The sequence below is a fragment of the Heterodontus francisci genome, chromosome 2 (genome assembly GCF_036365525.1).
Source record: "Heterodontus francisci isolate sHetFra1 chromosome 2, sHetFra1.hap1, whole genome shotgun sequence".
Taxonomy (NCBI): Eukaryota; Metazoa; Chordata; class Chondrichthyes; order Heterodontiformes; family Heterodontidae; genus Heterodontus; species Heterodontus francisci.
In genome coordinates, this window is record NC_090372.1 from 162,982,318 (window position 1) to 162,997,467 (window position 15,150).

At 44.1% G+C, this 15,150-nt stretch overlaps 1 protein-coding gene across 3 annotated transcripts in view; it reads right to left on the minus strand.

Moving 5' to 3' along the window:
- Window positions 1-15,150, minus strand: part of cubn (cubilin (intrinsic factor-cobalamin receptor)) — a 403,204-nt gene that overhangs the window by 187,052 nt on the left and 201,002 nt on the right. For all 3 annotated transcript variants that reach the window (XM_068013312.1, XM_068013303.1, XM_068013322.1), the window contains exons 32-34: window positions 7,064-7,261; window positions 6,148-6,294; window positions 5,022-5,212 (exon numbers count right to left, since the gene is read on the minus strand). In XM_068013312.1, the coding sequence (XP_067869413.1) occupies window positions 5,022-5,212; window positions 6,148-6,294; window positions 7,064-7,261 (536 nt within the window). The remainder of the gene's footprint in view (window positions 1-5,021; window positions 5,213-6,147; window positions 6,295-7,063; window positions 7,262-15,150) is intronic.

The following is a 15,150-nucleotide window of genomic DNA, read 5'->3' on the forward strand; positions in this document are numbered from 1 at the left end:
CAAGGTGACATTGTGCTTTTTAAAATTCTTTCATGGGATGTGGGCATCGCTGGTAAGGCCAACATTTGTTGCCCATCCTTAATTGCCCTTACTAAGCCATTTCAAAGGACAGTTAAGAGTCAACCACATTGCTGTGGATCTGGAGTCACACAGAGGCCAGACTAGGTAAGGATGGCAAATTTCCTTCCCTAAAGGACATTAGTGAACCAGATAGGTTTTTGCAACAATTACTGATAGTTTCATGGCACCATTACTGAGACGAGCTTTCAATTACACATTTTTATTAACTAGCTGAATTTATTAATTAATTGAATTTAAATTCTACCAGCTGCTATAGTGGGATTTGAACCCACGCCCCAGGACATTAGCATGGGCCTTTGGATTACTAGCTCAGTGCCATTACCACTACACCACCGTTTTCCCTTATACAACACACCAATTTCCCACCTTCCAGAATATGGCAATTGAGACCTGCCGGATGGCCTGATGAGCTGCCAACTGTGAGATGCCACTGAGGTCCACAGCTGATCCCTGGAATGACCCGATTGCATTGAAATTCAGGGCGACAGAGACCTTGACGACTGCAGGTACAGGGATAGGCAGCAACATGTTGCACCACGGACATTTGACAAAATTATTGACTCAACCACAGACATGGGGGCAATTAATCTGTATATAATGCCATCAAAACACAGTCCATTTAAAATGCATTTCTCCCGATTTAAGAGATACTTGGCATTGTTTTTTCTTACACAAGTAAGCAAAAGTAGTCAATATCTGTCTGCACACTTGGTGTAGCAAAGCAGAGAATCCAGATAGATGTCCAACTGTCAGGAGTGATCTTGATCTCTTTCTCTCCCCTCTCGCTCTCTCTCTCCCTTTCTGTGTTAATCCCTATCCCCTCTGTGTTCATCGTTCCCCCTTCTCTCTCCCCTCTGTGTGTGTGTGTGTCTCTCTCTCTCTCCCCTCCCTGTGTCCATCTCTCTCCCTTCTCTCCCATCTCTTTCTCCCTCTCTCTCTCCAGCTATCTCTCCCTCTCTCTCCCCCCTTTCCCCTCTCTGTGTCAATCTCTCTCCCCTCTGTCTCCCCCTTTCCTCTCTCTCTGTCCATCTCTCTTCCCCCTCTATGTCCATTTATCTCCACTCTCTCTCCCTCCTCACTCTCTCCCTCCATCTATCTCTCCCCTTCCCCCTCTCTCTCTCCCCCCACTCTCTCTCTCTCCCCCTCTTTTCCTCCTCTCTCTCTTTCCCCCTCTCTCTGTCTCTCTCTCTTCCACCCCCTCCCTCCCTCACCGTCTCTCCCTCCCTCACCCTCTCTCTCCCTCCCTCACCCTCTCTCTCCCTCCCCACTGCCTCTCAGTTGTAGAGAGTAGGAACTCTCAACTTTGTGTTTAGTCAGTTTATTTTTAAATCACAGTCGTCAGTTTCACAGCTAGGTGCTGGGAGCAGGAACTGTGGTTTCTGAACTCAGGGACGTGTTAGTGGTTTCCCGGCTGGTTCCGATTTTTTGTTTTAAAGCCTGCCAAAAACCCCGAACTTGTCCTGAGTTCAGAAATCACTGTTCCCGCTCCCAGCACCTAGCTGTGAAACCGACGGCTGTGGTTTTTTTTTAAAGTTAGGCTAGACTGTGAGAGGAAGCCAATATGAAATTTCTTATCCCTTAAATTACCAGTCACGGACCTCAACATTTTTACCATTGACACTAGTGTCCATGTACGGACATGTTGCCGAACCCTGTGCAGGTAAGGGACTGCAATGGGGGCCACATGGCCTCAGGTCATTATGGATCAGAGCACAAATGTCCAAGACCCATTTGTCTGGATAGGCGCAGCCTCCTATGGCACTGGTGCTGTAATTTGCAGGTAGGTGACTCTTGGGGTGGGAGAGCCAATGTGGCACCTTCTTCCCCTTGCAGCCCCTCACTCTGCTCCTATGCCCTCCTGCTATCCAGGAGGTTGCATCTGCTGAAGCTCATCCTGGCTGCTCTGTCTAATGTCAGAGTAGCTTGTTCCCATCTGACCTCTCTCAGCTGGGCTTTGTGCTTTCACCAGGCCTACCCCTGCAAACCCCAGATGTCCCAGTGATGCCAGCAGGTTCATGTCCCTCTCCAGATTCCTGCCACTCACCATTGAGAAAAGAAAGTCTTACAGCTCCAGCAATGGCTATCCTGTGGCACTTTTGGAGCAGCTGAGCTTTACTTTAGAACTCTTCATTGTGTTTATCAGCCCTTTCAATCGCCCCCATGGCCCTCTGCATCGTTCACATCTTCTACAGCATGCCGCAGTCGAGACATGGTGTTTTCCCTGTGCCCTTCCTTTGAAAATCCCAAACTGATGCTGACAAGCCTGTCAATGAGCTCAACAGGTAATTAACTGGAGGCGTACGGGTTTGCTGTTCCCTCCGTCTGGGCGTCTATTTAAGAATGGCTTTGCATTCCAGAGGTGGCAGGACCCAGTGCCATCCACCAAGAACATCTGCCTTTACCAAGGAATAAGATGCCACCCAAGTCATGGTGAAAGGGAAGATAGTTGAAACATTGGATAGGCTAAAAATTAATAAAGAGAAGGTATAGATTTTTACAGTTGATAAGTCACTAGGACCAGATGAAATGCATCCAAGGATACTGAGGGAAGTAAGGGTGGAAATTGCAGAGGCACTGGCCATAATCTTCCATCCTCAGATACAGGGGTGGTGCCAGAAGACTGGAGAACTGTAAATGTTACATCCTTGTTCAAAAAAGGGTGTAAGGTCAAGCCCAGCAACTACAGGCCAGCCAGTTTAACCTCATTGGTGGGAAAACTGTTAGTAAAGGTAATTCAGGAGAAAATTAATAGTCACTTGGACAAATGTAGATTAATTATGGAAAGCCAGCATGGATTTTTTGAAGGCAAATCATGTTTAACTAACAAGCTTGCATTTTTAATGAGAAAACAGAAAGGGTTGATAAGGGTAATGTGATTGATGTGGTGTATCTGAACTTCCAAAAGGCATTTGATAAAGTGCCACATAGCAGGCTCGTCAGCAAATTTATAGCCAATGGAATAAAAGGAAAAGTAGCAGCATAACTGGCTGAGTGACAGGAAACAGACAATAGTTGTGAACGGTTGTTTCTCAGATTGGAGGAAGGTATATAGTGGGACTCCCCTTGGGTCAGTGTTAGGACCTTGATTTTCCTGATATATATTAATGACCTAGATTTGGGTGTAAGGGGCACAATTTCAAAATTTGCAAAAGTATTGTGAACTGTGAGGAGGATAGTGATAAACTTCAAGAGGACATAGACAGGCTGGTGGAATTGGTGGACAAATGACAGATGAAATTTAATACAGAGAAGTGTGAAGTGATTCATTTTGGTAGGAAGAATGAGGAGAGGCAATATAAACTAAAGGGGGTGCAGGAGCAGAGGGATCTGAGGCATTTGTGCACAAATCATTGAAGGAGACAGGGCAGGGTTGAAAAAGTGGTTAATAAAGCGTACAGGATCCTGGGCATAGAGTACACAAACAAGGAAGTTACGATAAACTTGTATAAATCACTGGTTTGGCTTCAATTGGAATATTCTAGTCACCATACTTTAGGATGGATGCAAAGCATTAGAGAGGTGCAGAAAAGATTCACTAGACTGGTTCCAGGCATGAGGAATTTCAGTCACCTGGATAGATTGGAGAAGCTGGGGTTGTTCTCCTCAGAGAATATTAAGAGGAGATTTGATATAGGTGTTCAAAATCATGAGGGATCTGGACAGAGTAGATGGGGAGAAACTGTTCCCATTGACGGAAGGATCGAGAACCAATGGTCAGTGATTTAAGGTGATTGCAAAAGAAGCATTGGCAACATGAGGGAAAACATTTTTACGTAGTGAGTGGTTAGGATCTGGAATGCACTGGCTGAGATTGTGGTGGAGGCCTTCAAAAGCGAACTGGATAATTATCTGAAGAGAAAAAACTTTTCAGGGCTACGGGGAAGGCAGGGGAGTGGGACTAGGTGAGTTGCTCTTGCAGAGAGCCAGCACAGACATGACAGGCTGAATGGTCTCCTTCAGTGCTGTAACGATTCTATAATTCTATGATACATGCACAGGCTGTGAAGGCCAATATTTATTGCCCATCTCTAATTGACCATGAGTAGGTGGTTGTGAGCTGCCTTCTTGAACCACTGCAGTCCATGTGGTGCAGGTACACCCAGAGTGCTGTTCTGAAGGGAGTTTCAGGATTCTGACCCAGAGATGATGAAGGATCAGTGATATAGTCAGGATGCTGTGCAACTTGGAGGGGAACTTGCAGGTGGTGGTGGTGTTCCCATGCATCTGCTGCTGTTGTTCTTCTGGATGGCAGAGGTCATGGGATTGGAAGGTGCTGTTGAAGGAGGTGTGGTGAGTTGCTGCAGTGCATCTTGAATATGGTACACACTGCTGCCACTGTGCATCGGTGGCAGAGGAAGTGAATGTTTAAGGTGGTGGATGGGGAGCAATCAAGTGGGCTGTTTTGTCCTGAATGATGTCGAGCTTCTTGAGTGTTGGAGTTGTACTCATCCAGGCAAGTGGAGAGTATTTCTTCACACTCCTGACTTGTGCCTTGTAGGTAGTGGAAAGGCTTTGGGAAGTCAGGAGGTGAGTTACTCGTTGCAGAATTCCCAGCCTCTGACCTTCTCGTGTAGCCACACTATTTAAGTGGCTGGTCCAGTTAATTTTCTGGTCAATGGTGACCCCCAGGATGTTGATGGTGGGGAATTGATGATGCTAATGCCATTGAATATCAAGGAGAGGTGATTAGATTCTCTCTTGTTGGAGATGATTATTACCTGGCACTTGGGTGGAGGGCATGTTACTTGACACTTATCTGTCCCTTTTGCCTACATTACAACTATACTTCAAAAGTAAATCATTGGCTGCTAAATGTTTTGGGATATCCAAAGAACACAAAAAGCACGATAGAGATGCAAGTTAATTCTTCCCTTAATGTAAGCTCAAATGTCTAATTTTCACAAAACTTTCACTGTTGCAAAGGGCAGAAAGTTACTTACTTCTAAATAGTCACCACTTGTGCAGCCTGTGCCAGAACCTTGTACCTGGAAGGTCTGTTTGAAATGTATAGCAATTATGGAGCCGCTGATGACAGCAACTCGCCAAGTGCAATTGAGATTTGGTGTGTATGCGTTCGGGTAGTTGGGTGAAGAAATAACACCACTGTCTGCATGAAGCTGGCCACCACAAACTGAAAGGAGATAAAGATCTCAACGATTATTAAAAGATAGCATGTATAAACATATAAAGAAGATTTTAAAAACTAAAAATTTGCTTTGGAGACAAATCTTTGCTAAACAGCAGTCTTTGCCATGTATAGCATAGCATTACCTTCCATATACAAACATTCAAATAAAAACAGAAAATAAAACTTGCACAGATCACTGACATAGAAGCCAACAAAAAACAGCCAATAGCCAAAATAGACAATCAACAGAAAATTAACCAGTGGAGGTCTAAAGGCAGAAATTTTAATTGGCAATACTCCTTTGTTGACAATCTTTGCACAAGAATTAATCAAATTATTTTGATCATATTAATTCCTTCTTAAAGTAGTGCACAGAGAAATGAAAGTACAAAGTTGTCAAGCATTCATACATGAAATCTGCCACTCAGAATTTTTGCCTTCTAGTGTAGCTAACATCAATTTTCTTTTAAAAATTGAGTCGCTGCAGATCTTAGATAGTACACAGGACATTCATTGTTCAAAAAAGCCAACAATCATCCAAAATGTAGCATCTTAATTGTTTTATAGCCCCAGTTTAAACTTACTGGATTTAAAAAATTTTGATTTGTATATTTTTTAAAAGAAGCTTAATATTAAATTGTAATTTAACTACAAGGTTATGATCATTCTTTCCTAGGAGCTTAAAGCAATGATATTCCTTCCTTCCCTCAATCTGTAGGCTTTAAAATCCCAAGATTCTGGGCATGTAATCACTACTCCCTCAATAACTTTATTATTATTGAGAATGCCCTGTACTTTGGGCCTTGGCCCTTCAGTTTGGTATCTTAATTTAAAAAAGGCTTTAACCAAGTTTGAATAGTATGGCATTCTTACTTTAATGGAAATAGTTAAAATATATACAGTTTAGGAAATTTAATGTATTAAAAGTTTCAACTTACCCTTGCGGTAAGTAGCATTGAAACCACCATTATTGGTCGACTTGTCAGATATGAATCGAATGAGCATTGCATCACCATTAGATCGGAGTGGTCCAGGTAACTCTGTGCCACACAAAGTAGCGAGTAGTGGAGAAAGGTTATTGTCACCTGAAGCAAAAAGAGATCTATAAATCTTGTTGAAGTGCACATTTATAATATTAAGTGCACAGTTTCAAAGCTGTCACGGTCTATTGTGTCACACCTCAGGGTGTCACACTTCCAAAGTCAGTGGGCAACAAATTGCAATTGGCTCAAATATCCGTTATGTTACCAATCAAGTGTTCAGTTTACTAAGCTCGAGTCTAAAGTAGCATAAAGCACATATGAAGAATGAGAAATCAACAGAAAACTAAGCAATCAAATCTCTCAATTTTTTTCAAATATGTCATTCACAGACTGTCAGGTAAACCAACCATTAAATTGCATAATAATAAACATGCACAAAATTACATATTTCTGAAAAATTGTACAAAACTTATCAATAAAATCGGTTGCTCAATGTCAGAAAATCCGACAAGAACCTTTCTGCCTGTAGGCTTGGCCTTCTCTGCAGCCTGTTCCTTAAGTAAATATAAAAATATAATGAAAAGAAGAAAGAAAGAGCAAGGAAGAGACGGTTGGAGAGTAAGATGAGTATTTTTTAAACTTGCTTTCAGGCATTTACTTAGGCTTTAGATTTAACATTACTGTAGCAAATGATAACTGAGTAGCTTTATTACTGTAATATTAGGGTTTATTTCACCATGAACTGAACATTAAAAATGGCTGGCCCAAGGAACTTCTAATTTCCTAGGAGCTGAAGGTCTTGTAAGAATTGAAGTTATCATTTTGGATGACTTATAATGTCACAGTATGAAATATAAGAAATAATTATTACCATCTCTGATAAGCAGCATATCATAATTACAACGTATATCTGGTTCAATAGCTAGAGCGAGGATGTTGAGCTCCACTGTGGCCTGTGGTGCCCGGATGATCCAACTACAGTCCAAGTCTGATTCATAATTATTGGGCCAGCTCGGTGAGAAAAGGAAGATTGGGCTATCCCTGGCCACGACAACTCCACCGCATGAACCTGTAAGAAAAACAAGCTTCAGGAATTCATTCAGTCACCAGTGAATGAAATCAAAATGTTGCAGACTGATAGAACTACATAAACTGCATCAACATGGTGCACCACAGTGCTGGGACCCTTGCTGTTTGTAGTGTACATTAATGACTTAGACGTGAATACAGGAGGTATGATCAGTAAGTTTGCAGATGACACGAAAATTGGTGGTGGAAATAGATTACAGGACGATATAGATTGGCTGGTAAGATGGGCGGAGCAGTGGCAAATGGAATTTAATCCTGAGAAGTGTGAGGTGATGAATTTTGGGAGGACTAACAAGGCAAGGGAATATACAATGGATGGTAGGACCCTAGGAAGTACAGAGGGTAAGAGGGACCTTGGTGTACTTGTCCATAGATCACTGAAGGCAGCAGCACAGGTAGATAAGGTGGTTAGGAAGGCATATAGGATACTTGCATTTATTAGCCGAGGCATAGAATATAAGAGCAGGGAGGTTATGATGGAGCTGTATAAAATGCTAGTTAGGTCACAGCTGGAGTACTGTGTACAGTTCTGGTCACCACACTATAGGAAGGATGTGATTGCACTGGAGAGGGTGCAGAGGAGATTCACCCTGGGCTGGAGCATTTCAGCTATGAAGAGAGACTGGATAGGCTAGAGTTGTTTTCCTTAGACCAGAGAAGGCTGAAGCGGTCCTGATTGAGGTATACAAAATGATGAGGGGCATTGATAGGATAGATAGGAAGAAACTTTTTCCCTTAGCGGAGGGTTCAATAACGAGGGAGCATAGATTTAAGTTAAGGGGCAGGGGGTTTAGAGGAAATTTGACGAAAAATGTTTTCACCAAGGGGGGTTGGAATCTGGAACACACTGCCTGAAAGGGTGGTAGAGGCAGGAACCCTCACAACATTTAAGAAGTAGTTAGATGAGCACTTGAAACGCCATTGCATACACAGCTACAGGCCAAGTGCTGGAAGATGGAACATAGGAACATAGGAAGATAGGAACAGAAGTAGGCCATTCAGCCCCTCGAGCCTGTCCCACCAATCAATGAGATCATGGCTGATCCGTGGCCTAAATCTATATACCTGTCTTTGGCCCATATTCCTTAATATCTTTGCTTAACAAAAATCTATCTATCTCAGATTTAAAATTAACAACTGTTCTAGCTTCAACTGCTGTTTGTGGGAGAGAGTTCCAAACCTCTACCACCCTTTGCGTGAAGAAATGCTTCCTAACATCTCTCCTGAACGGTCTGGTCCTAATTTTTAGACTATGCCCCCTAGTTTTAGAATCTCCAGCCAGTGGAAATAGTTTATCTTTATCTAGCCTGTCTTTTCCTGTTAATATCTTGAAGACTTCAATCAGATCACCCCTTAATCTTCTAAATTCTAGCGAAAACAGGCCTAATTTGTGTAATATCTCCTCGTAACTTATCCCCTGTAGTTCAGGTATCATTCTTGTAAACCTATGTTGCACTCCCTTCAAGGCCAATATATCCTTCCTAAGGTGTGGTGCCCAGAACTGCTCACAGTACGCCAAGTGGGGTCTAACCAGGGTTTTGTACAGCTGCAGCATAACCTCCGTGTCTTTATACTCCAATCCTCTAGATATAAAGGCTAGCATTTCATTAGCCTTTTTGATTATTTTCTGCACTTGCTCGTGGCATTTTAAAGATCTATGCACCTGAACCCCCAAGTCTCTTTGGACATCCACTGTACTTAACCTCTTCCCATTTAGAAAGTACCCTGCTCTATCCTTTCTTGGTTCAAAATGGATAACCTCACACTTGCCCACATTGAAATCCATCTGCCACAGTTTTGCCCACTCACCTAGTCTGTCAATATCTCTTTGCAATTTTATGCTATCATCTAGAATGTCTACAATGCCGCCTAACTTTGTATCATCAGCAAATTTGGATATATGACTTACTATGCCATCATCCAAGTCGTTAATGAATAATGTGAATAATTGAGGCTCCAACACAGATCCCTGCGGGACACCACTAGTCACATCCTGCCAATCGGAGTACTTACCCATTATCCCCACTCTCTGTTGTCTACCACTCAACCAGCTTTCTAACCATGTCAATAATTTGCCCTCAACTCCATGGGCTTCTACCTTAGTTAACAGTCTCTTATGTGGGACTTTATCAAATGCCTTCTGGAAGTCCATATAAATAACATCCATGGACACTCCCCTGTCCACTACCTTAGTCACCTCTTCAACAAATTCAGTGAGATTTGTCAGGCATGACCTTCCCGTCATGAATACATGCTGGCTGTCCCTGAAATTTTTCTAGGTGTTCAGTCACCCTGTCCTTGATAATAGACTCCAGCAACTTTTCCACCACAGATGTCAGGTTAACGGGTCTGTAATTTCCTTGGTTCACCCTTTCACCCTTCTTAAAAAGTGGAGTGACATGTGCAACTTTCCAATCCAGAGGGACCACTCCTGAATCTAGGGAACTCTGAACGACTATAGTTAGGGTATCTACAATGTGCTCCCCTACTTCCTTTAGCACCCTTGGATGGAAACCGTCAGGTCCTGGGGATTTCCCACTCTTTAGTTTCATTAATTTCCTTGTTACCGATGATTTACTTATGTTAATTGTATTAAATCCCTGTCCCCTATTGGCTATTATTTTTTCGGGACTTCCGGCAAGTTATCCTCCTTTTCAACTGTAAATACTGAGGCAAAGTAATTGTTCAACATGTCTGCCATTTCCCCATTATCAATGACAATATCTCCATTTTCAGCTTTTAGTGGGCCTACATTGCTCTTGACCACCCGTTTTCCCTTTATGTAACTATAACATTTCTTCTTATTGATTTTGATGTCCCTTGCAAGTTTCCTTTCAGAATCTCTTTTAGTAGCTCTTATAAGCTGCTTTGTGACCCTTTGCTGGTCTTTGTATTGATCCCATTCGGCCGGATCTGTGCTGCGTTTTGCATTTTTGTAAGACATTTCTTTTTGTTTTATGCTATCCCTAATCTCTTTAGTTGTCCATGGCTGTTTTTTCTGTGAAGTGGAGCTTTTTCCTCTCAGGGGTATATATTTGCTCTGTATTTCATTATATGTTTCTTTAAATATTCTCCACTGTTCTTCAGTCCTTTGACCCATTAACAGATTTACCCAGTTTACCGTGGACAGTCTCTGTCTCATCCCAGAAAAGTCAGCCTTACCCAAGTTTAAAATTCTAGTAGCTGATTCATACTTTTCACTTTCAAATGCTACCTTGAATTCGATCATGTTGTGATCACTATTTGATAAATATTCACGCACAGTTAGGCTACTAATTAAATTTGTCTCATTACTCATAACTAAATCTAATATTGCCTGTCCCCTTGTTACATCTAGGGGGATGGGATTAGAATAGATAGGTGCTTGATGGCTGGCACAGACACGATGGGCCGAAGGGCCTGTTTCTCTGCTGTATAACTCTATGACTCTATGACATGCAAGTTGTTCTCATTTATCACTAAAAAAGGCCTTAGCAAATATCTCACCATCAGCATCCCTTAAAAATCATTGTTGCACAATATTAACATTCCTCTTTTATTTTTCCTTGTCCCTGCTCACAGTCTGGATCAGTAATTTTCCCAAACCTCAATTATATTGTGAACCTTCAAATATAAATAAATAAATGTAAAAATCTTAATTAGATTAGAAACTCGATGGAAGTGTGGTCTAGCCAGTTATGGTGGGTTCACATCCACCACAGAAGTCCGCCACTGAAGCTGCCAAAGTTGACATGGTTAAGGGGTACTGCCTGCAGGAGTCGGTATTTAGACGTGTTCTCCATCCCACTCACTGAAGACTTGAATACCCCAGTGGAAGCTGGCTGGCTCAGCGGTGCACTACGATGCCCCCAGAAGAAAAAAATGGGTACTCAAGCAGTGCACTTACATACAAAGCCACTTCAACCCACCCATACGACCATACGAATTAGAAGCAGAAGTAGGCCAATCAGCCCGTCATGCCTGCTCCGCCATTTAATAAGATCATGGCTGATCTGTTTCTGTCTCGAATTCCATACTCCCATCTATCCCCGATAATCTTTGATTCCCTTTCCTAACAAGAATCGATCTACCTTCGCTTTAAAAATATTCAATTACCCCGCCTCCACCACCTTCTGAGGCAGAGAGTTCCAAAGTCACACAACCGTCTGATAGAAAAAAATTCTCCTCCTCTCTGTCCTAAAAGGGTGACCCCTAATTTTCAAACAGTGCCCCTAGTTCTGGACTCACCCCTCCACATTCACCCTGTCAAGACCATTCAGGATTTTATATACTTCAATCAAGTCTCCCCTCACTCTTCTCAACTCCAGTGAAAACAAGCCCTGTCTGTCCAACCTTTCCTCATAAGACAACCCGCTCATTCCAGATATCAATTTAGTAAACCTCCTCTGACCCTCCTCCAACGCATTCACATCCTTCCTTAAATAAGAAGACCAATACTGCACACAGTATTCGAGATGTGGTCCCACCAATGCCCTGTATAACTGAAGCATCACACCCTTACTTTTATTTTCAATTCCTCTCATAATAAAAGATAACATTCCATTAGCCTTCTTTATTACTTACTGTACCTACATACTAACCTTTTGTGACTCATGCACTAGAGCACCTCGGAACTCTGCAGTAGTTCCCCGTTTAAGAATACTCTGCTTTTTTATTCTTCCTGCCAAAGTGAATAACTTCACATTTTCCCATATTATACTACATCTGCCAGATTTTTGCCCACTCACTCAACCTATCTATATCAGTCTGCAACCTTCTTGTATCCTTTTCACAACGTACATTCCGACCTATCTATGTGTCATCTGCGAATTTAGCTACCATGCCATCGCTCCCCTCATCTAAGTCATTGATATAAATTGTAAAAAGTTGAGGCCCCAGTACAGACCCCTGCAGGACTCCACTCATCACATCCTGCCAACCCTTCCCCAAAATTATTTAACACCCCCAAATTCAGGCAGTTCAGGCTGAATCTGTCTAGCCTGGACCAATGGGTCCCATTTCCACTTGGCGGGTAGGTCAGTTAGTGATACCAGGCATATATGCATTGATGATATGCCAAGTCCCACTTGAGGGGCAGTGCACAGGAACTCCTGACTTCAACTCTGTCACCCCATCCATTGACAGCCTTGTAGGGCTGGGTGGAGGTTCTGACCCCACAAGGACATCCTAGAAATCTGCAGTTAAGGAAAATAAAAATATGTTTTAAAGCTTTTTGAAAATATATTGCACTTTTCATTATGCTTGTAAATATTTCTGATTAAATAAATATAATAATTGCATCCCCTCCTCCCACCGGCACCATCCTACACCTGTGTAGGGGCCCCAACAACCCCACTGCCTTGTGGGCGTCTCGGGAGAGACCAAGGCTAAGGGAGTAAACCCTAACAGAGAATCCGGAGCGGAACCCCGTAGGCGGTCATGTGTCACCTTTGGCATGTTTCCGGCAGTTCCTGCAGCCATACTGGTGCCAAACGTCGTGTCCTGCACTCCTTTGGACCCCACCAGAAAGGCCGAGAGGGGGGTTTTGACGACTGGGCAACTCTCAACCTCCATAAATTTGCCCAGGCATGCGCCATGGAGAGGTCACTCCATAGTTGCCTCACAGCGACTGAAACAACACGGAAGGCAGCAGTTACGGGTTATAAGTCCAGATAAATTGGCGTAGAAACTGGGCGCCACGGGTTGCCTTTGTCGGTGGGAGAGGTCATTGCACCTCACTGGACAGCTACCGCCCGCCTCAAACCGGGCAGCCCCCGGTCAATAAGGTTCTGTCCCGCCACAGTCTGCCTGCTTCAATGGGTGCTTGGAGCTCAGGGTCATTGCCCGAAAGGTGGACTGATACACCGCACCAAACAACATGAAAAAAGGAAAGAAGGTACCAGCCCTTCGCTTTGCAAGCTGGAACGTCAGAACTATGTGTCCTGGCCTGTCGGAAGACCTTACACAAATCAATGATTCTCGGAAGACCGCCATCATTAACAACGAGCTCAGTAGACTCAATGTGGACATTGCAGCACTTCAGGAGACTCGCCTCCCCGCGAGTGGCTCTCTAGCAGAGCAAGACTACACCTTCTTCTGGCAGGGCAGGGATCCTGAAGAACCAAGACAGCATGGAGTGGGCTTCGCCATCAGAAACTCCTTGCTCAGCATGATAGAGCCTCCCTCAAATGGCTCGGAACGCATACTGTCCATCCGACTGCTCACCACCTCTGGTCCAGTACACCTACTCAGCATCTATGCTCCAACACTCTGTTCCGCACCTGAAGCTAAAGACCAGTTCTATGAACAACTCCATAACATCATTAGCAGCATCCCCAACACCAAACACCTATTCCTGCTGGGGGACTTTAATGCCAGGGTTGGGGCCGACCATGACTCATGGCCCTCCTGCCTTGGGCGCTATGGCGTTGGAAGGATGAATGAGAACGGGCAGAGACTGCTTGAGTTGTGTACCTATCATAACCTCTGCATCACCAACTCGTTCTTTCACACTAAACCCTGTCACCAGGTTTCATGGAGGCACCCAAGATCACGTCGTTGGCACCAGCTAGACCTCATTGTCACAAGGCGAGCCGCCTTAAACAGTGTTCAAATCACACGCAGCTTCCACAGTGCGGACTGCGACACCGACCACTCCCTGGTGTGCAGCAAGGTTAGACTCAGACCAAAGAAGTTGCATCATTCCAAGCAGAAGGGCCACCCGCGCATCAACACGAGCAGAATTTCTCACCCACAGCTGTTACAAAAATTTCTAAATTCACTTGTAACAGCCCTTCAAAACACTCCCACAGGGGATGCTGAGACCAAGTGGGCCCACATCAGAGACGCCATCTATGAGTCAGCTTTGACCACCTACGGCAAAAGTGCGAAGAGAAATGCAGACTGGTTTCAATCTCATAATGAAGAGCTGGAACCTGTCATAGCCGCTAAGCGCATTGCACTTTTGAACTACAAGAAAGCCCCCAGCGATTTAACATCCGCAGCACTTAAAGCAGCCAGAAGTACTGCACAAAGAACAGCTAGGCGTTGCGCAAACAACTACTGGCAACACCTATGCAGTCATATTCAGCTGGCCTCAGACACCGGAAACATCAGAGGAATGTATGATGGCATGAAGAGAGCTCTTGGGCCAACCATCAAGAAGATCACCCCCCTCAAATCTAAATCGGGGGACATAATCACTGACCAACGCAAACAGATGGACCGCTGGGTTGAGCACTACCTAGAACTGTACTCCAGGGAGAATGCTGTCACTGAGACTGCCCTCAATGCAGCCCAGCCTCTACCAGTCATGGATGAGCTGGACATACAGCCAACCAAATCGGAACTCAGTGATGCCATTGATTCCCTAGCCAGCGGAAAAGCCCCTGGGAAGGACAGCATTACCCCTGAAATAATCAAGAGTGCCAAGCCTGCTATACTCTCAGCACTACACGAACTGCTATGCCTGTGCTGGGACGAGGGAGCAGTACCCCAGGACATGCGCGATGCCAACATCATCACCCTCTATAAAAACAAAGGTGACCGCGGTGACTGCAACAACTACCGTGGAATCTCCCTGCTCAGCATAGTGGGGAAAGTCTTTGCTCGAGTCGCTCTGAACAGGCTCCAGAAGCTGGCCGAGCGCGTCTACCCTGAGGCACAGTGTGGCTTTCGTGCAGAGAGATCGACTATTGACATGCTGTTCTCCCTTCGTCAGATACAGGAGAAATGCCGTGAACAGCAGATGCCCCTCTACATTGCTTTCATTGATCTCACCAAAGCCTTTGACCTCGTCAGCAGACGTGGTCTCTTCAGACTACTAGAAAAGATCGGATGTCCACCAAAGCTACTAAGTATCATCACCTCATTCCATGACAATATGAAAGG